Source organism: Nesoenas mayeri (genome assembly GCF_963082525.1).
Source record: "Nesoenas mayeri genome assembly, chromosome: 2".
Classification (NCBI taxonomy): Eukaryota; Metazoa; Chordata; class Aves; order Columbiformes; family Columbidae; genus Nesoenas; species Nesoenas mayeri.
This window is the reverse complement of record NC_137543.1, coordinates 123,892,513-123,915,074: the sequence shown is the minus strand read 5'-3', so window position 1 is coordinate 123,915,074 and position 22,562 is coordinate 123,892,513. Positions and strand designations below refer to the sequence as shown.

Here is a 22,562-nt window from a genome sequence, read left to right as displayed (position 1 = left end):
CGAACTAAGCACTTATCTCTAATTCTGAAGGGGTTTATTCCTTTAATTGTTCTTTGATTTTACTGCTTGGAGACCAGTCTGCTAATTTTATTCATAGCAGAGGTGTTATTAACCATACAACTGTGCCCATTGCCACAGGCAGTCTCAGTGCTCGCTGCTCTCTCTTTGTTTTTCTTTTGTAGAAATATATTCCTTTGGCTGCTGTGGCAACTGTTTATTACACACATTTATAAAAGTACCTCCTGATATCACTGTAGCATCTGGGCAGGCAGCTGTGACTCCCTTCCCTACGCCACTGTTGCTGCAGCACCCGTGCTGCATGCTCCTCATTTTCTACGTCTCAGAAGACGGGTAACAGGGAAAGAAAGAAACAAAATGAGTAACTGCTGTAGTGTAATAAAATCCCCTCCGCACCATTTTCCACCCCCTCCTCTTTTCTGGAGAAAGATGAAAAATAGCAGGATGTGTTGATGGCTGTTGATGAGAGAAAAAAGAAAGGGGATGTTAGTGGATGTGGGATCTGCATGTACCTCCTGAAGGGAGGAAGGATCCACTATGATGGAGCAATGAATTATCACAGTACAGAGAGAGGGGGTGGGAGAGACACCACCCTCAAGCAGAAAATAGAAAATACAGGTTCTACGAAGGAGAATTGTCAGTAACAAGGGAAGAGAAAAGGGTGAAGGCTCAAGAGGTGGTGGATGAGGTGGCCTTCGAGAATGGAGAAGAGAGAGAACTGGGAGAAGAGCAGAAGAAATTCAACAGATACCTGGTGTTGCTGGCACTGCCTGTAACCATTCCGAAGCAGAGGTGCACAGGAGTGGGAATGCAGGGCTGAGAACTACAGCTGCTCATCGGGGTGTGATGCCGATGCTCCTCAATGGCACTGTTTTGCATTTTGTTGAATAGGGCTGGGCTGGGTGCGCAGGTGGGTCTGAGTCACCTGGTGACATCAGCATCAGCATAGCTCCTGTTGACTTTACTCGTTCCCACATGGAGATTATCCAGCAACCACTGTGCCAGCACAGCCTCGCTGCTGGTCTTGTGGCTGTCGCCAGGCATGGGGACAGCCCCGAGCTGTGGTACAGACCAAGGCAACACTTTCGCTTAGGACCAGTTTCAGTGTTGGCACCATGTTCAAAACAAAGAGCAGAGGTCTATGTACTGGATATATTTTGATGAGGCTTCGGATCCGCTTCTCAAGAGACGTATCTCACTGAAAGCAAAATCTGTAGTCTTCTGCTATGTCACATCCATCCTCTTCCCTCACCAGCTGTACTCTTATATTATTTTGCCAATCTTCCAATACTTTTGTATCCACTTTGCCCTCTGGGCAACTGCCTTCCCAGAAGCCTTCACCGAGGGCAGCTAGAGGCAGGATCTGCTCCAGATGAGCAAGAAACAGGATTGCAAGAAAAAGTGTTGTATGTCTTAAAAATTGAGATAATTCTGTGGTGAGCTTCCCTCCTCAGAGGGAAATCTCTTCAGTAGTAAACTCAAGGCTCTGTAATAAAAGGAAAACAAGGGGAAGAGACTTGACTGTATCCCTTTTCTTTCAGCTGTCAGATGTTACCGAAGATAGTTGAGAGGGTCTGCATCTTCCATGGACTGCACCTAGGGCAGGGGAACCTCAGTTCTGATGTGTGTTTTTGTGTGCTAAGGCAATTCAGATTAGATAATAAGAATGAATCGCCATAGATAATGCCATGGAAAGCTAATTCATGGGCAATATTAGTATAATAACCTGGTTCTGCTTTATTCTGCTCTGCTAGAAAGGATGAGGGTAAAAATGAACTTAAACTTATCCAGTCCAGAAGAATCTTCCAATTCCTTTGAGTCCTAAGGAATGGGAAGACCTCCCAGCCATCTCGCTTTCCTGTTTTATTTGGCCTGATGGCTTCCCCACACACACCATTAGCATGTCAGTACTAGTAGGCAATTTAAGTTACAATTCCTTTTCTTACTTCTTTGTTTTGTGCTATAGCCTTGCCTTTCCCTTCTGTTAAAGAGTACAGTTACACTTTAAAAGTGGATACCAGCAAGATTCAGATACCAAGAATGGAAGACATTGAACTAGTCCTTATTTTCTACAGTATAAGGTTATGCTGCTTCGTAAAACAAACTGCATCAAAAACATAAGTTAGATTAGAAAATAATAATATTATTTTGACTAATATATTCCATACAACTACTTGATAAACATGTGGGATACTGTTACTTCTTTGAATTTCTGTATTTCTACTGTTTTGAGTTATTCTCTGGAAATTGAGTAAATTTGTATGCAGATCACAGCTCTGATAAAACTAAAAATCAACTGTAATTGCATAACTTCTCCAGATAGGTTTTCATCTGGTATGTCTCATAGATGCTGTAGTTTTCATACAACTCTCCTAATACATCATTTTAAATTTAATATTTAATGATATACTAAATGCAGGGAAGGCTTGGTGTTTATAATGGATTGTACTGGACAAGCAGTTTTCAGCAGCACTACTTTCAAGTGACTGCCTAACTAAGACATGTTGAGGGAATAGAAAATACTCAGTGCGTTAAGCATATTTAAAGCAAAATGAATTCAGTTATAGTAGCATTTAAAGTATTTTGCTACTAACTGCAACTGATGTGCATACATCTCACCTGCAAGGATGTATGTGGGAGGCAGTGGCAGAACTAAAATAGATAAGGAGAGGCAAAGGAGAGTGAAATACAAAAGAGACCATTTTACCTGTTTTGACTCCTTTGCCCTGAATTTCATACAACCGTACTGATATTCTGGACAGGGACAGAGACTGGTTCCATGTCCGCTCACTCCAGCTCTTCCAGGGAGCAAAGCTTACCCACCAAGTAAACCAGGCGATATTGTGAGCAATGTCTCATCAGCTATAGGGGAATAATGACAGCAGAGAGCTTGCTCTTGACAAGCCATTGATAATGTAAGGTCGCCAGGGTCTTTATGCTCAGCTGCACCTCCTCAGTCCTACATTACCAATTACCAATGGAAATGTTGGGAGTGCCAGCTCTGGGGTCACACTGCCTGCTTCTCACTGGGCTTCTCCATTGCCTCATCCTGTGGGTTTGCTGGGCTTGGAGCATCAGGGCTCAAACTGGGAGGCTGCGCTACTGGTCTGACAGCAGACTTGTCCTTCTCCTGACTATGTCATCCTTATAGTTCAGCCACTTCCACCTGGAGCCGCCCCAGCCATCGTTATTTCTCCCCTGAAGGTGATAGATTTCGCAGTGGGTGAGCAGGAGGCAGCATGCGTATGCTCTGGCCCTGGGTCAGTGGAGTTCAAGACAGATTTAGTCTGCCCTTTGCCAAGCGGATGCACATCTGAATCTCTCCTTCCAAAGATAACAGAACTTCAGGCACTGAGATGTTTGGTTTCCTTTCTTTGAGATCTGTGGTTTGGTTGCCAGTAACATTAATAGAGCTGGAATATAAATCATACTGAATGTAAAACACTCAGGCTTCAGTGTGCCGGGCTGATATCCATGTGGAGAGAAGGGCAATTAAATCCTCTTGCATTATAAACCTTATAGAATAAGGATCTGGCTGAGGTCTTGCACATATGGGAGTTTTCTCTAGCGGAGCCTGATGAGTCGTTGCTCTTGCTGCCAATAACGTGGATAAATAAAAGGCTTACAATTAGGAAATAAGGAAAACAAAGATATAACACCTGTCAAACTTTTTGTATAATTAATGTGCAAGTTAAAAAAAAAAATGTTATGCTTGTGCATGCTATTGCCTTTCATACCAGCTGTTGCCTGTGCATGTGGATCGGTATTTTACATCGGCTGAACGGCCTTGCTGCCAGCAAGCACTCGAACAGGCAACATCAATAACAGCAGTCTTCCCACACTCCATACAATTCAAGCTATTCTTCAAATTAATAATAATACTTAATAAAGCTTCATCTCTTATTTGCAAAGAAAACCTTCAATTAATGTTAATCAGCATCCTCAGAATGTGATCAGGCTGGGCTTGTAGCTGGACGTGCCGAAACAGTTCAACTGGCAGATGGAGCATTTTCCAACTATTCTAATTAATGACTGCTCATTTCAAATGTTAATGCAATTAAATAAATAGGAAAAACAAATAAAAATAACATAGATTATGAAAGTGCGACCATCAGAGAGACTTCTGATCAAAAAAGTGAGCCTCACTCAAACCTGAAAAGAGCCCAACCATCTCCTCCTGGCTAAATAAGGTCTCATAAAGATAGGGCTTGCTTTTGTTACTTGCTATTTCCAACCATTTCTCTGGGATCGACATTTGGATCACTTCCATTTTAACCTACTGGCATCAACTGAATCCTTGCTCCTCCAAGTATTAAAACGCTTTTCTGCAGAAAATGGGAAAGGGTTTCCTTCACATATTATGGGCTTTTTTTCATGTAAGATTTAGACTGCCCCTGCTTCTTGCCTTTTCTGTTTGAACTAATTGCCTGATATTTTTTTTTAAGGGTTTTAGTTTCTATGAACCTTGTATACCATAGCACTGATGTAGTTCCACATTCATTTGGGCTTATAAAGAGTTCAATTAGCCCCTTAATGCCTAGTTCAGTCACAATTAAACCTTCCCTGTTGACTCGGGAATGGTCTTTCTAAAGGCAGTGGAGGTGGTTTTAATTATTCATTCTCTGGTTTGTTTCTTACAGCAGTCTCAGCTGTGCTTTATTATTCAAAGGTTAATGCAAACTGAGAACTGGGTAAATGAAATTTGTTTGGCAGCTAGCAACCTGATGTATTATAGACACTGTGAAATATGGATGGCAAGACTTCTGCTATTGTGACACTTAAAAAACCAGATTTTATCTTTAAAACAATTGCTAGTTTTGTTACAATGACCTATAGAAAATGGATGTTTCATAATGTTACAGTCTCTCTAACCCATTTTTGTTAAGAAAACACGTAGTTTAGAAAGCCAAGAAGCATTAACAGCTATTATAGAAAATTCATGTAGGTACCATGACTAATGAAGTACACGGCACAGCACAGCACTAAGTCACACAGTTGTGTGCAGGGAATCATGCAGTCAGAAGTTTTAATGAAGGGAGCCCAAGGAATTTCAGGTGAAAGAAGGTTTTATTAACTTTCGGTGAACAAAATGAATAGTTGAGCAGTGAACATGACATGATGTCATACAATAGTTGTATCCTTGGGTACACTGTGAGGCATGGGGCATAGCCAAGAGCTTTCATCTGTTCTACATGCCAGGTTACTTCACAAACCCCTGCATGCTGTGGAAATCTTTATTGCAAACATAATAAGAATTGTTTCACAAGAAATGTCTTAATAACACGTCAGTTATTTGAAATGCCTACCAGCACTGCCTTCCTCTGGAAAATATTAATCAGATACCTATAAGTCCCCATACCAACTGATCCTAATTAAAATTCAAGTCCTGTATCAGCAACTGGTATCAGCAGGCTGTGAACCAAAAAGAAATCTTCATACTCCTTAAGAGGCCACCCTGACTAAAATATGTACTGCTGTGGACAAGCATTATGTTGTATGAAAGGAGGCTGTGTTGGATTTTGGAAGAGTCATGCTCAAGAACTTTTATTAGTTTTCAGTTTGATTTTTTCAGGAATTAACTATGTGGGTGAACATTTTCTCTTGTTTCACATACAGCATAATGTTTTATGTATTTTAAATATTGTTTCAGTACTGTGTTTTTAAATTAGGACTTTGACTTAACATAATCCAACAATTTAACCAACTTCTTGTTTATATTTTTTTAAGATAGGGTAAGGATTGCAGAGTAAAGCAGTCTTCTGTGCTAGTGACTGTAGTTCTTAGGTTAGTAACTTAGAAAGTACAGCTGCAAGGTCATTTGTACCCTGCTCAGTCTTTAGTACAGCCTGTGCTGTATAATAATGTGTGTAATTACACTGCTACTGACTGATGAGGTAGGTGGGTGAGGAGGTAGGTGAAAGTAGGATGGCTTGTGAAGCAAGGCAGTGACAAGACATCTGAGCAAAGTCTCTGTATCCTTGCACTGTAAATACTTCACATCTGCCCACTAAAATATTTGAGATAAGGCAGTTGGGAATTTTTTTGCACTTATTTGAATAATTTATAATGTGATTTTAATACTTCATCCTGGCTGAATATATCACTTCACTGACAGAGCTTAGGACACCAGTTACACTAACTTAATGAATGTGATACACAATTTTAACTTGTAGTGTTACTGCAAAACCAGTGGTACTGCTAGTAGACTATAACTGATGCAGTATATTCTTGATTGTATATGGTTATTATGTTATATTTTTGTTTTCTATTTTAGTGCTGGACCCAAAGGAGACAACATTTATGAATGGAGGTCAACTATACTGGGGCCTCCAGGGTCTGTATATGAAGGTGGAGTTTTCTTCCTTGACATTACCTTTTCACCGGACTACCCTTTTAAACCACCTAAGGTTAGTAGGAGGATATTAAAAGTCTGACAGGAGTTCTCTCCTTGTGATATCTTTTAATGTGTATGTTGGTATATCGTTGTAGGATGAAATATAAAACTTTCAAGGCAATAATGAATATTTAAACTGAGTATTTTGATGGAAAGTATTTAAATAACTGCCTAAAATTTGCCTGCATGTCACCAGTATAGCTGGATGGATATGGATTTATTTACCAAGCAGTTGCATAATTTCCAGCAGTTATTTGTTTGATTTGGATTTGTTTCTAATATGAAAGCATCTATATTTGAAATGCACCCTTTAATAGCAGCTGAAGATGTTTAATCTTGCCTTTTGACTCATATCATTCACCAGAGGTCTGTGGCAGTCTGACAAAAATGTGCAACTTTTGCACTACCCCATATAAATTACTTTTGCAGATGCAAGATATGGTATTGTTCATGAAGTTATAAGTGATCACTTTACACCATTTTCTAGAAGAATTTGGAAACACACAACAAAGGCAAGAAACTAGAGTGAAAGACAGATATTCACAGAATTCCTTATGGATTCATTTTCAATGCTGTCAAGAATGACACTAACCACAAACACAGAACTGTACCGGTAACATGAAGGTGGTAGAGCATTACCATGATTGAGTAGTCTCGGAATGTGAAATAGGAAAAATCTAGTGATTATGAAGACTGGAAAAACAGAAATGGGATGAAACACAGTAATGCAGAGTGTCATCGATAACCAATAGTCATAACTGCTGAGGGAGGGTGTCAAAATGAGGCTTTACAGGGCGATCACAGGATTAGTGCAAAACACCTGTTAAATGCATGTATGAAAAAGGCAAATACAGTCCTAAGATGTATCCTTTGGCATTGCCTGTAGAGATAAGGAATTACCAATGTCACATACAAGACACTTGTAAGACTTTATCTGGAAGACCGAGTGCAATTCTTAGCACACATGTTCACTAACAGGAACAGAAACTGGGAAAATTTACCCCGCAGGGCTGTTACTGCTGAAATAAATTGATAGGCCTGTCCTTTATGAAACAAAGTGAAAAGAGGTGAATTGTTCACCTTGCCAGTGTGGAAAGTGAGAGATTGGAACAGCTCCCTGGGAGGAGCTGTGGGAGCAAAAATATTTACCCTCTTTCTGACACATTTGTGAAAGGGTTGGTGTGCCATGTTGGTCTGTGCTAGAAGGGTGTTGCATTAAAAGAGGAAGGAGCTGACTCCTATTTGATTGCTGTGAGTACACTATTGAAAGAGGAATGTTTATAAACAGAATTTTAATGCCACAGTAGTAAAGTTTGTAGTAGTTAACATGGATATTATCAGGAAAAGTTGTTTGTTTGTTGGTTGTTTTTTTTTAAAAAAAAAAAAGAAAGAGAGATGTGAATTCAAAATACTTCTCATTCTGTAAAGCAGACTTTCCTGGTGACCTACAGATGAGTCAGCACAGCAGTGTTAGAGATGGTCCGACTTTGTTTCCCACTTTTAGTGTTCTGGTTTAGGGAAGCTTTGAGGCCCCTGACAAGTCTTACAGGGGCTGTACACCTCGCTGGCTGCATATTTTCTGATTTAGATAGCTATGATTGCACAGTGAAGAAAGAATTTGAAACTTCCTAACTTCTCCTTCGGTTAATTGAAGCTTTGGGCACACTGAGCTGGGTGATGCCCTGTTCTTTCTGCCTCCCTCTCAGCCCAGGCCAGTCCAAGACTTTCTGCTTGCTAAACAAGGTCCATTTTAACAGACTCCTTTAGTTTGTTTATTTGCTGGGCTTAGTCTGTTTGTATTAGCTGTAATGCAAGGGTTACATTCAGTCCTTCAGCAAATTAAAATTATATTATTTGGGGGATATTGACATATCCACTAAATGGATTTGTTGAGTCTAAAATAGAGCTTGAAGTTCTCCCGAAGATCCAAACTTAATATGTAAAGAACTAAATGTGAAAGACAAGTTGAAGTTGAATATCTTTTGTCATTCTCTCTATTGAATCTGTCCTGAGGCACTATATGCAATATGCATCCTTTTAAAATAGAAGGTCTGGGTCCAGTTTGCTGTTTCACTATGAGGTGAAGACTTTTCCAATCCACTCTTAGTTGTGCTTGACAACTGTATTATTTTGGTACATGAGTAATGTAGCTGTGCATTGCTTATTCATGAAATATCGAGCAAAGAGGTTCTTAACCTGCTCTGTAATAGATTTTTTTTGTTGCCTTCATCTTGGTGCCAATTGTCATTGGAAGAGAAGTCTGCATATAAATCATATGAAAATGTACTCCGTGATAAAGAATGAGAGAGTTGATGATGCCATATTGTATTACTAAAAGGCCAGCGTTTATGAAGAGAGAAATTGTTCTCTGTAAGAAAGTAATGACTACATGTGCATGAGACTAATGTCGGATGCAACCGATGATGTCGCTGGCATATTTTGTACACATGGATTCTTATTCTATTCACTTCAGCCATTGTTGTAAACGACCTCTATTTTCAGTCCTGCTGTAGGTCCTCTCAAACTGCTGCTATTTCATTACAGCTGTTTTCCAGACCCTATGAAACTGAATCATAGGTAAAGTAGTTTGGGAAATCCCTTGAAGAAAGCAGCATGGGAAGATGACTGCTTGTCATAAGGTAGCTGCTTCCAGTCCGTGTTGTTGGGAAATGATGGTTAAACATGTTATTCACATGCTTATTTCTAGCAAAAGAAAGGTAGTGAGTACATGGAACAGAACATACAGCCTCACAGTACAATGCTGTCTGTGTCACTGGGTGTTGACATCTCTCCTACTTGAATGCAAGATTTGTGATATTTGGTGCTGTTCTCAAAATCATGGGTCCTAGGGTTATGGGAAGAGATCATCTTAGATTTTTTTTTCTAAGTATAGTTTCACTCCTTATGGCTCTGTCATCTTGAAAAATCTAGAGATAAAGTACAAGACTGTGGAATGTACCGAGAAAGAGATAAAATGTATTTCTGAGTGCTGGCAAGATTACCTCCCTGTAAGTACATAGCAGAAAAGGTCTAGTTCACATTTTTCGCTATGATTGAATTCATACATTCCTCCTGAGATTTCCATGGGCCATTTTCATCCCTATTTTACTATGAAGTAAGGGAACATTTAAATGAGTACTGTCAAAATTGATCTTCCAAAAATGTGACCACAAGAGACCTGGGAAGAAACAGAAACCATGTTTCCCAGATGCAATTACTTGACCCATCTTGAGGTTCCAAACACAAATGCCCATGTCACATAACTTAGTTACTGCTAAAAGGCCTGATCCAAAGTGTTTCAAAATCTGCAGAAAGATTCGACAAGCCTTTGTCTTTATCTGTTCTCAGATGTTATGCACTATGATATCATGCATGTCTCTGTTGCATGTGGATGCTGGGAAGGGTAAAATAATTTTTAAAGTGAGAAAAATATATTGAAATAAATTTGGGGGACATGTCTTTTATTTTTATTATTATAATTGAAATATGTGTGTGGTGTAACCATTGTTTGCTTTGTATTATACAAAGTTCTTAGTATTTTCTAAAGCATCAAGATTCCTTCTGTAAACATTGTTGATGCCTATTCTGATCACTGGGCACCCTGCTGCATATTGGAAAACATTATTAAAATAAAATTAAACATCTGAGAGAATATTTGCACACGAAGAAATGATATTTGACCTATATTTGGGGTTTTTTAACAAATGTATGAAGTAATTTTCATTTGTTCTTCTAGATAGTTAAGCTGCTGTCTCACCTTATCTTTAGCACATAAAAGAAAGTGAATCACTAATTCATTCAGGTTTTATTTAAACAAAGGAAAAGTATCTATTCAAAACTTATATTTTTATGTATTTCTTCAGTTTTTACACCTTTGTAGCCTTCAACACCACATCCTCTAAAGATTTTTAAGATTTACCTCTATTCATTACATCTTCTAATTACACTTTATGGTCCATTTCACGTTCCTCATTTTGCATAGCCAAGCATCACTGCCATCGGGTTTCCCCTCCAGTGTGCAACAACCAATCTTTACCCTACAGGTCCACAATTTTCTTTTTGTCTGTCCTTACCTGTCAATGTCTCTCTACAGTAGGATTATAAGCATAGTATCAAATTAAGTCATTTTTTACCAAAACAGACTATGATGTGTGGTAAGTCAGAGTATAATTTGCTCTCACAATATTAATTTTTTCCCTCTTTGAAGTAAGCCTATTTCAGTTTTTCAGCTTTGTCTCATGCCTTGAAACTGGACTGCAGATTTTTGGAGGCAGAGGTCACTGACCCTTTCAGTTTTGCTTTCCTTTTAAATCAATGGCATTTGGCTTCACTCACAGCTGCAGCACACTCATGCAGAGGAGGGAGTTGTTCTTCCCCAAAAAAAGTTTATCTATGTGTGACTGATGCAAACTGAGTAGGTGTGATGAAGGGCCACCCCAGCCTATCTCTGATTTATCTCTACAACCAGAGAACAGGATTTTTAGAACAGCTCATCTGAGACCTGACAAATTAGCTTTGGCTTTCTGGGAGGCTCTAGTCAATTAAGAATATTTCCTTGCCTCCACTGTGAGGAAGCTTCTGTAGCAGTGCAGAAATTAGCTGAGCGCCCAGTTGGCTGAGTCAGCAAGAAAGCAGCAGCCCACAGGATCACTGTTCTTTTTCAGCTGCATCCCAGGTATCACATTGGTTTTATGAGATGCCAGGTGGGTGGATGGTATGGACAGCCAAAGCGAGGCAGAAAGATGGACGTGATCTCACCTTCTGCTAAAGGCCAGATGCTGCCAAGGCTTGAGTCTCAGTCACAAGGCGAGGTTTCACTTCAGACCAGAAATACGGCATCTCCCTTGTAGTGCAGTGGGCTGAAGAACAGAGAAAGCTGTGTCCTATTCAGAGAAGCCACTTAAAGAAATTAATGAAAATACTGAGATGGCCTGCCAAGCAAATAACTTTACATTTCTCCAGTGCCTTAATGACCCCTCAACAGTTTTTTAGAAATACCTTTGAGATTTCTTTTTCATTCTAACTATCTTCCTTTCATCCTTAATAGATTCAGACAGTTTGCCCCTTGGCTTTAACAAAGGAGAGCTCTCTCTTGCTCTTTCTCTTTCGTTAGGGTATTGAATGGGACATATAGCTATGCATAGATAGATGTCCCTTGTGTGGGTGTGAGTCTATCTGTGGGTGTACATGTGTGTAGATATACATGTATATGAATAGGGGGTATCACATTTAGTCAGCCTGATCTGACAAAAATAATTTCAGCTCAATTTCTGTCCTTGGTCCACATAAGAAATCGGTGAATTCCCCAAGTGTGCAAAATTTTGATCTGAGATCCTTTAACATTTAGCCATCACAACAAATTAATACTGCATCATTATGTACACTATAGTTAGTGAAGGAATGACAATAATTTCATTATCCTGCATGCTGTCCCTCCGGAGCAGGAAGCCTTGATGAATCAGGAAGCCATACCGTGGTTGTACAGGTGCTTGTAGAAAAATAATGCTCTTCAAGAGAACTCTACCCCCAGGAATTGTCACTGTAGTAGTGTCTGCATTTTTATCAAGAATAATCTTTATTAATAACTTCTACTCTCATATTTGATTGCATTCAGTCTATTACAGTGTCAATTCAATTTAGCTGTAGCTGATACAATATGGATGTATCTATCATTATCCTAGTACTCTGCTAGCTTTATTTTTGAATTTGAGTGATTTATAAAATCTCTTAATCCCAGCTCTACAATTAATCTTGCTGGGGACTTTAATCTCAGCTGACTGAAAAGTGGTTCCCAGGACTTGAAAGCTGCAAATGCTAAATCACCTCTAAATCAAAATTAAAATCACAGAAAACTTCGTTTCCTCCTTGTAAATCTCATATGTCTATCAACTGACTGACGAATTGTTCTCAGCATTTGAAAACTTAGCTGTTTTAAATCAACTGCTTGACTGCAAGGAGGGTCTTTTTCCTTTGTAAATATAATGCACAGTGTCTATAGAATCTGATCTTAATGGCAACATTAAGTATCTCTTCAGTTTTTTATATGTAATTGTCATATAGCACTAATCTCTGTACACTACATATCATTTTGTGGAATCCTTCTTCTGTGAGACAAACTTTCTACCTATTTCATAAGATTCAGCGTCATGTACTAGGGTAGTTCTTTTACTCTACTTCTTCGTGCCTATTTTATACGTGATTGTTTGTTAAGGACCCTTTTATCTGCAGTGTAATAGAAAAACAGTGTTTCAAGGAGTAGATGAGAAAAAATAAGCATTCCTTGGTATTACTAACCTCAGTTGTTAAAATGAACCTCACAAGGCAGAACCGCACTTTAACTTGTATATGTCACTATTAACAAAATTTGCATTTGAAGCTCTCAAAATAATCTTAAGTACAGCCTATTTGATCATGGCTATGTATCCTCTCTGCACCCCTGGTGCAGGCAGGGCTTCAACTGACCATCACTTGACTGTCCCCAGATATTTGCATCTTATGAACAGCCTTCACATGCGGTGGTCTCCTGTCACTGTTATCCCTTACGTTCATTTGCCTCGTCATACTTCTCTCATAGCCTCTGTCACATCAGGTCAGCTCTTAGTGCCATCCTGGGCTGCTCACAGCTTTTCTCAGCTGCCTCCTGCCCTCCCCATCCTTCTCCTCTTTGTTGTCTGGTGGTCCCTCACCTGGCGCATTCGCACCACCATGCCTCCACCAGCCTCTTTGCTTTGCCTCCACACCACCTTGTTCTTCACCCAGCATTGCTATTTACATCTCCTCGCTGAGAGCAGCCCATGGATCCCTCATCCATGAGAATAAATGGAGATGGCAGGCTTTCCCAGCGAGCAAAGGCTTTGGGTGGCTGCAGGCAGAAACCAGACACATGGGAGTCCTTTGAGAGGGAGAAATGGGCAACCTGCCACCAGCAGACTGCTGTGAGAGCTGGCAGGGTCAGCCCAAGTCCTGTTCTTCTTGGAGCACAAGAACTGCAGCCTGCAGTTCCCATGCTTGCACCATAGAATCGTAGAATCACAGAATTATTCTGGTTGGAAGAGACCGTCAAGTTCATCAAGTCCAGCCACAACCTAACTCTAGCACTGAACCATGTCCCTAAGAACCTTTTAAACACCTCCAAGGGTGGTGATTCCACCGCTTCCCTGGGCAGCCCGTTCCAATGCCTGACAACCCTTTCCATGAAGAATTTTTTCCTAATATCCAATCTGAACCTTCCCTGGTGCAACCTGAGGCTGTTTCCTCTTGTCCTATCACTTGCTACTTGGCAGAAGAGACCAACACCCTCCATGCTACAACCCCCCTTTCAGGTAGTTGTAGACAGCGATAAGGTCTCCCCTCAGCCTCCTTTTCTCCAGGCTGAACAGCCCCAGTTCCCTCAGCCGCTCCTCATCAGACTTGTGCTCCAGGCCCCTCACCAGCTTTGTCACTCTGCAGTGGAACTCCATTCCTTCCATAGGTCCCATACCTTCAGGTAACACTGAACCTATAGGGCAGCATGCAGCGGTACAGGACTCAGGACAGGTCAAACCCCAGTGGCTCCTGAAGAAACTTTAACGTCTCTCAAAATTACAAAATCACAGAGACGTAAAGTGAAGGATAGAGATGTAAGCAGATACATGTCAGGCTGAGGAAAGGTTCAGTAACTATATTTTATTGCCAATAAGTGCAAAGGTCACTTGATAGGAACAATACCTTGTAAATCTCTGAACTACGTAGTTCTGTCATATCACACATTTTACTACTGCATAAAAATGCATGTGATCTAAAACTGCATCGTATTTCAGTGTTCTTTCTTGTCCTTTTTTACACATATGTGTATATATGCAGATGTGAGAGGAAGAATTTTATTTACAGTATTATTATAGAATAAGAGCAGATGAACTGATTGGGACAGAAATCTAGTGATTTGAGCTCAATCTGCCTAGAACTGCTCCTGTAGGTAGCACCTAAATACTCAGAGGCTGTTAAAACCGGGTGAGGAAGAAAAGCTGAAGTTTCTTAAAATGAAGTTTAGGACCTGAAGGTCCCGCTCAGCAGCAGCCTTGTGCCTGCAGCCCTGTGCTTGCCACACCTGCCTGTGCCTTGATTACCAGAGCACACCCACGAGCTGCCTTCTTTCCAAAACTTCGCAGAATTTGGAAAAACAGTAAAATGCCAGATACTGCCTGTCACATGGTAATATACATTTTTTTCATGTAAAATAAAGATGGTGCAATGTACTAGGCTTTCTCACATCTAGGGCAGAAGTGTTGCATTGTGTTAAACCAAACATGAAGGAACACTTTGGCATGTAGGATGATATAGCCTGCATGCTTTAAACTAGAAAATGGAGGATTTATTTTATAAAAGTTAAATAGCCAGTAAATCTTAAAATAATATTCTATGTGGAATTACTAATTATAAGAAAGATTTTGCTGATTAAATTATAATCATTTTTAAAAACTCATGTATTTACTTTGTCACAGAAAGCTTTTGATTCTTTGCATCTTATAATATTGTTTCCATTCTGAAGATCCCTAACCCAAATAGTAATCCACTTCCCTTGTCTGCTGCTGCTCTTACCTTATTTCCAGAAAGCTTTGTACAGTTCATGATAATTTTTTATTTGCCTCTCAAGTACCTCAAAGATTATCAAGGTCCCTTTCTACATTTTCTGCTATTAAATCTGTGTGCAAAATGAGTATGTTTATATATTGTAGATGTTTAGTATTGCTGTGCTTATTCAATATCTTTTCCCTGTAGTGGGCTGTTCAGTGAGACAGTGTGAGTGGTTACTCAGCTTCATAATTACCATGACTATAATGAATAATTACTCATATTGCACACTGCTTCATTTTCAGTAATATTAAAGGCTAACTCATGAATGCTATTATATCCCTTTTAAATTGTTGCCACTTTCAGCTAGCTGTGTCTCGCATGGTGCATTTTGCCACAGAAACCCAGAGCAGTTTGCATGTCAGACTTTTCTGCAGGTCAGGCGAAAGTAATTACAATTTATTATTTCCTGCTAATGCAGATGACATATATTTTCCATTGATAAAGTATAGTTATTCTTTACCAACTAAAATTAATAAGTTTTTTAAGAACTGGCTGAAGTTCATTTTTTGGCATATATTTAAATCGTGCTCGTTAAGAGTGAGCATCATGTGGTCAGTCATTTATTACGCACTTTACATGATAATCCATTAAGTATCTCAATGAGTGTTCGTGTGCATGCTTCAAATCTGTAGTTACAAACCAGAGGCTTGTAAAGGCTCTTGCATGATGTTTTTCATTGTTGTTCTAGAGTATTTTTCTAATATGAGTAAAGAGTGTAGGCTTGATCTTGGTTTTATTATTCTCTCTATTTGAGCAGACAAATCTATTGCTTATAAAGTCTGACAAACTGAGATGGGAACTACTTACTCCCTCCTGAGCTCCATGAACATCATCATAAAGGGCATCATAGTTTTTAATATATATATAACCTTTTCTGTATGCAGTACAACTTCTTCCACTTCAGGTAGTGCCACCACAGTTTTATTAAAATGGAATTCCAGGGGAATACTTGAGGAAGACAGAAGTTTCATCTCAGGCAGGCATGCAGGATTGCACCCTTGTAAGAAATGAAAGAGCTTGAAAGGAACATTCCAAAACTGCAGGAATGAGAGCCCTGGGATCTCAGCCCTGCTACCAGTGTTGGCCGAGCAAAATGGGGTTGTTTCTGTTTATTCTCCTGGTGGCTCTGGGAATCTTTTGTCTCTCCGTAGGCTGTCACCAGCCTTCAGTGGGAGGAATGAGCAGCAGGAGGTGGGGGTTTGAACCCAGGCAAGCCAAAGAAATCAATTCCTGAGCACACACTGTAACCCCTTGCATGCTAATGTGCAGAACCGGAGAATCATTTCCTCCTCCTGATAGGTTTTTGAAGACCATTACAACTGAATTCAGTGGAGTCTGATGTGTTTGTGAGACCAGCCCTTTCAAAGCTGCAGTGCCTTAGAATCAGAGAACCATTTTGGTTGGAAGAGACCCTCAAAATCATTGAGTCCAACCAATAACCTAACTCTGGCACTAAATCATGGCCCTAAGAACCTCATCTGAACATCTTTTAAACACCTCCAGGGATGGTGACTCAACCACTTCCCTGGGCAGCCTGTTCCAATGCTTGACAACCCTTTCTGTGAAGAAGTTTTTTCCTAATATCGTCTATTTAGACGGGCATTTGCGTGCCTGTCTCTGAATCTCACAGCGCAGTTTAAGTAAATGACACACGTGGATGGCAACACCACAGTGGCTGCTTGGGTTTAGACCTAACATAGGGATATTGGGTGCAAAATAGAGATTGTGAGTGATTTTAGGACTACAGCATCCTGGGAAACCAGTGTTCAGAACCACTCTGAGATTCAGGAGAGATTTGTCTTGCCTACAACCGGTTGTCTCAAACCACGCAGCTGAAATCCGTCTTCATTTACCCTTCCCAGGTTCTATAAACAATCTTTTTTTCGATCCTAAAACTTATTTGATGAACAGCCAGCCAGAGCTTTACATGTACTTCTTTTCTGTTTAATATTTTTTTCTCCCCCTTTTAAATAGCTAATCTCATTTTCTTCTTAGAGACTATATAAAGGGGGCTTTATTTGTTTAATTCTGTTTTACAGTACTCAGAAGGGTTTGGCGTTCAGCAGTAGATAAACAGATGAGTTTATTATTGTTTGCTTGCAAAACTGATTGAATATAAATTCCTTATCATTATCTTTCAAAAGCTTGTTTATAGTACTCTTACAGTTTTCAGAAAATAGTCCCATTTTTCCTTATTTCCCATAATTCACATTTTTCTGACCTCCACCTTTATTCCACAGAAAATAGATATCCTCTTAAAACTGCAGAATCAAAGAGAGTAAATCCATAGAGGACACTTATTGTTCAAAAAAAAAAAAAAATTACTCCTTTATCATTCAATTATTTGAGGATAACTCCTATCCACCCACACTCCCTTGAGCCTCTGTGTGCGATTGCTTAGGTGTTTTTATTAGCAGATAAATAGAATTAGAGTTCAGCCTTTATAGGAACCATTTAGGTGGCATCAAAGGTAAAAATATGACCGCAATAAAGAAAATGTAGTTCCCCTGGAATGGTGTTTTCACTTGGTTTCTCTCTACACATATAACAGGAACGACCCTGCCTAAATTTAAAATGTGTAAACACCACATCCAGAAAGTTGCATGTCAGCTTTTCCCATATTAGCTGCAATTTGAGGCAGTACCTGGCCGAGGAAAGTGGTGTGTCATCCCAAGTGTACTGGGTGCTGCTTTAGAACACCCTTACCTGCCACCGTCAGTCCACTGTACCCAGCATATTAAGGCTGTCATTAATACCGCTTCTTTTTAAATTCTGAAAGCTTTGATTTTTTTTGTCATTAAAATGTCTCTGTGTACTAAGGCAGGCATTGTAAAGTGGACTGGTGTGTTTGGCAAGTTGGTGACATATTTGTCAATGATATGGCAAGCCTTATCTTGTGAGTGGGCACCTTTCACAGTGTCATGGCTTTAACATGTGTTCTTGGTGAAAAAATGCTGCATTTTGGGTTTAAGTATTGCTAAAAATAGCCTTCCAACTACAAATGGGTGTATTCCCACCTATGTTTATCCACCAGACAGCCTAAGATGGCAATGGAGCATTGAACAACTTAGGAAAGACATGAACTACCTCCATTCATCTCAGTGGCTCTCTGAATCCTGCCAAATTCCCAGTGTCTCAGCTTCAATGATTCAAACACAGCTAAGTCTGGGGAACGTGTGATGACGTGTCTGTCTTCTCAGCTGCTGGCAAAACAGTTACATGTTAAATTACAGGCTCAAATTGATGGCCTTCTCTTAAGCAGTTTGCAGCTCAATCTGAGCCATCTATAAATAATTTAAAGAGTATAATTTAATCTGTGCAATGGATTCAGTGTGTTTCCCCTACATTTGGTGAGACCACATATATCTTACTAGTCGGTGTATTCAGATATCACTGCATAAAGTCCTCAAATTTTTCATCACGGACACATAGGAAAGCACCTTTGTTCAGGAAAAATAATTAATCAAAAACTTTATTCCAACAATGTACTGAGAAGTAAACATCCAGTACTTAAAATTAAGCAGATGCTAAAGTGTTTGCCTGAGTCGTGGGACATCCTGCTGGGTCACATTCCCTGATTCATGTGTATTCTCAAGTATTAGAGTGCCTGGAGTTAATCTATCCGAGGACTTAATGATTAACACTGGCCTACAATTCACAGGATGCTCTTCCACGCCAACTCCCTTTGTGAATACTTTTGACATGCAGTTTGTGCAAGACAGTTTATCACATCTGTATTTGTAAACTTCGTTGTTCAAAATAGCATCCCTTTGTAGATGAAAATGTAATTTTATCAGTAAATACTATTTTCTTGATCTTGCAGAAGACTTCCTTCACTCCAAATGCTGAATGTGCTTGGACTCCTAATGAGGGAAAAAAATACATCATCCAGCTATAGTGCTTGGATAAGTTGTGCTCTTTATGACAGAAATGTTTTGAATTCTCATAAAAGTTCTTGAAATGAAGCACTTGGACTAGAAAACAATAAATGAAACCGCAACTGGAGGGGGAAAAAAGGAAAGGCAGACTATTAAATTATCCTGTTAATTGACAATACCTTTAGACATAGATGCATTTGAAAACTGATAAACTTGCTTTGTTGGGAACTTTGTTACAGAACGCACTGGTGTGTGACACTGGACTCCAAAAGTGCTTCCTAGATTCATGTGGAAAAGTACTTGCGAGGAAAAGTACTTCTTGTTGAATGCAGTGGTTTAATACCAGAAATCTATTACTTCTTCTATTCATTGTTTTGCCAAAGCTGCTTGATTTAATCCAAAGGGGCAACATTTTGTTTAGTGTTTTGGAGAATGATATTTTTTTTAATACAAGTAAAACAGGTACTGTGTTATTTCTCTTGTATCCTCTCTTCTGCTTACTAATAAGTGGCCTGATCTCAGTCTCACTGAAATCACTGAGATTTCTGATACTGAAAAAAATCAGAGCAGGAGCACACCTGTCATCAGTTTCCATTACTCTCCAGGGTTATTGCTGATGAGATAGACCACTGAAATTGTACATCTTAATTTCAGATGTTATGGATGTGTCATTAAAACCATCTGGTTTGATTTGTCACTTGGATAGAGCTGATGGAGAAATTAGTCCTTGATGGAGACCCCCAAGAGGTTGTTTTTTATATTGTCCCTTCCTATCTGGTAGCTCCAGTATTCATTCTGAACTACAAAGTGGACTTCCATAGCTGAAATTATTTTAAAACAAAAGGCCCAAATCTTTGGCTTGATGAAGAAGTACATCATTTTAGGCTAAAAGAAGTGTTCTTCTCCTTGGTTTGGTACATACAGGATCGCCTGGGAGACAATATAAAATGGATAGAGAAATCCTCAAAATTAACTACAAAAGAGCAAAAGGTTTTTCGCAAGCAATTCAACTGTAATGTAAAATTTGGAAAGAAAAGCATCTTATTTGAGCAGCCTTTATCAAAAATATTTCACTTTACTTTTTCCAGGACTTGCTGATGGGATGACTCCACTTTTTTTTTTCCAGCTAAATCTATTGGGTCAAATGGTCAACAGATGAAGACAGCAGAAGAATCTGTCTTCTTCTGCTTCCCTTCAAAGCACGAAGTACCTGTGGGCCGGAGTTATGAACGTTGTCCAGATCACGGGCTGGAATAGCTTTTTATGGTCCCATACAAAAATGAGATTGATGAGACCAAGGCAAAAGGAAGCTCGGGAAACATGTCCCATTCTCTCCTTGCACAAACCTGTTCCACCGCTGGCCAAAGGTGGAAGTGTCAGACTTTATTTTCTTCATTTTCTTATGAATATCCATATCTCACCCAGTCTTTAACTGACAGTAGCAGAGTGCTGTTATTTCAATCAGGAAAGCAGAACATTAGTTCATATAGTTTTTTAATTGCCTAATAATAATTGTGTAATTACTGTATTGAACACCATTGTGCTTAGACATGCTGTCTTTTCTAGGTAACATTCCGGACAAGAATCTACCACTGTAATATTAACAGCCAAGGTGTCATCTGCCTGGACATTTTAAAAGACAACTGGAGCCCAGCATTAACCATTTCTAAAGTTCTTCTTTCCATCTGCTCCCTCCTCACAGACTGCAACCCAGGTAAGATCAATTAACTTTCACATTCGCATTCATTCACAGTTCACATTCAGTTGGATACTAGGATATGGTCGGTGCACTGTTTTACTGCTATCTACTAAAAAAGACATAAATGTAAATTTTAAATTCCATTATTTAAATTAAGACATAGTATAGAAGGTAAGCGTGATTTCAGGAGCTTAAGGTCATTTTTAGTACTTGAGAATAAAAATATTTTAATTCAAAAAGTGTAATCAGTAGAGAATAACTTGTAGTAGGCACTAATTTGGATATTACAAGCAGGATATTAGTACCAAGAAATACTAATGAATTAATAAATATTGAAAATGAAAGCTTTCATTTAAATATGCTGATAATATGGTCTCTGAAAAGAATATTAATAGTGCTGACAATGATAGATGTCTAACACAGACTCTACAAATAATGAAAATTAATTTAAATTAGGTTTATTCAATATCCTGGACAGCCAGTGTGCGTATTCAAAGCAAGCTGTCATTCTTATTAAGTAGCATAGCACTTAACCTCTTCCCTCAGCTCTTTTAGATTTGTTTTCTGCCATTGACCACTAGATCTGTAATTTCCACTTTCTCTTACCCTATTTACCAGTGGATGATTCTGACTGTATCCTTGGAAAATTGAAGTATATAGAAATTAATAAGGAGTCATTAAAGAAAAATTAAGTGATCTATCTACACATTGTGAGGGTTGTTGCTGCTTTTTCATTATACACTTCAATTTTCTTTTTTAATTTGCCATCTAGTTTTTAAACCTTTAGGTTTCCTGTTTTTAAACTTTTCTCTTCAACAAAAGGGCTAAAAACTGCTTTGCAAAGGCCAGAATGTGAGATTGTGTAATCAGGGGCTGAGTCAAAAGCTGTAACAGAAGACTGAATTATTTCAAAGCTCAAAATAAGGTGAAAGTGGGCAAAAATGCAATTGACTCTGTTTATTTTCATGTGAGTTTGTTGCTGTATATAGCATTAAAATCCATGGCGTTCCTTCCAGCTAAGGGCAGAGGAGCCCTGTGTTACCATTTCAGGCACATTTATTTCAGGTGGGCTGGATGCTCTCTGCTTATGACTCTGGAAGGTTGACTTCTGCTAGCGTCTACCCCAAAATCTGTGTAGGTGCCTGTAGGAAGTCAATTGGACTGGGGGCAGAAGTGTAGAGAAAAGCAAATGAGTATTTGCTTATGTGTCTTAGAGACCAGGTAAAGGGCTAGAGACACCCCAAAGCTGCATTGGGACTGAGAAACTGGCAATAAGTTTGCGCTCATTCGTGGTCACCTCTCTGTGGAGGGATACAGGCTGCTTGAGCGCTGGCCACTTGCCAGTGGTGATTTGAAATTTAGAAATTTACTACCTCTGCCCTCTTGATCTTTTTCTTTCCCTTAGACTATTTTACAGATCCTGTCAAGCCACAGTTTTAGCTGAGCAAGTGTGTAGGAGGAACACTGACAACAGTTGCCCATAATATATTATCTCATGCACCAAGCTATACTGAAAATGGAAGGTTACTCTTTTCTTCAGTTTATTTCAGTTAGTAGCCTTAAGCATTGTTGTGACCATAGCAAATAAAACAATTTAATGATGTTTCATTTTCAAACATTCTCTTTAATTACAAAGTAGTTTTGGATTTTTTTTACTGCGTCATGTTAAAATTTTTCTATGATATTTTGAGGAATGAAGGCCATTTCTTAATTTGTGTTGTGAAATCCCCTCTTACAAGGAGCTGATGACAGGTGACTGTGAACTGCTGAATCATTTTTGCCTTCCTCTGAGATTGCCTGTTTAGTGTTAGATACCTTTTATATTAAAAAGTGAACTTTGAGTGTTAGTGATGTACAACAGGGGGCTTGCAAAAACTTAAAAGCTCTCACTTTTCAGCATATTGCCCAATATGCTACAGCTTGTTATGGTCGTACTGCCTGTCTCATTATTTTTTATGAA

At 39.2% G+C, this 22,562-nt stretch overlaps 1 protein-coding gene across 2 annotated transcripts in view; it reads left to right on the top strand.

Annotated features, from left to right (window-relative positions):
• LOC308038232 (ubiquitin-conjugating enzyme E2 E2) overlaps positions 1–22,562 on the top strand; it is a 203,295-nt gene that overhangs the window by 159,633 nt on the left and 21,100 nt on the right. For both annotated transcript variants that reach the window (XM_080340577.1, XM_080340576.1), the window contains 2 exons: positions 6,293–6,425; positions 20,470–20,617. In XM_080340577.1, coding sequence (XP_080196703.1) covers positions 6,293–6,425; positions 20,470–20,617 — 281 coding nt within the window. The remainder of the gene's footprint in view (positions 1–6,292; positions 6,426–20,469; positions 20,618–22,562) is intronic.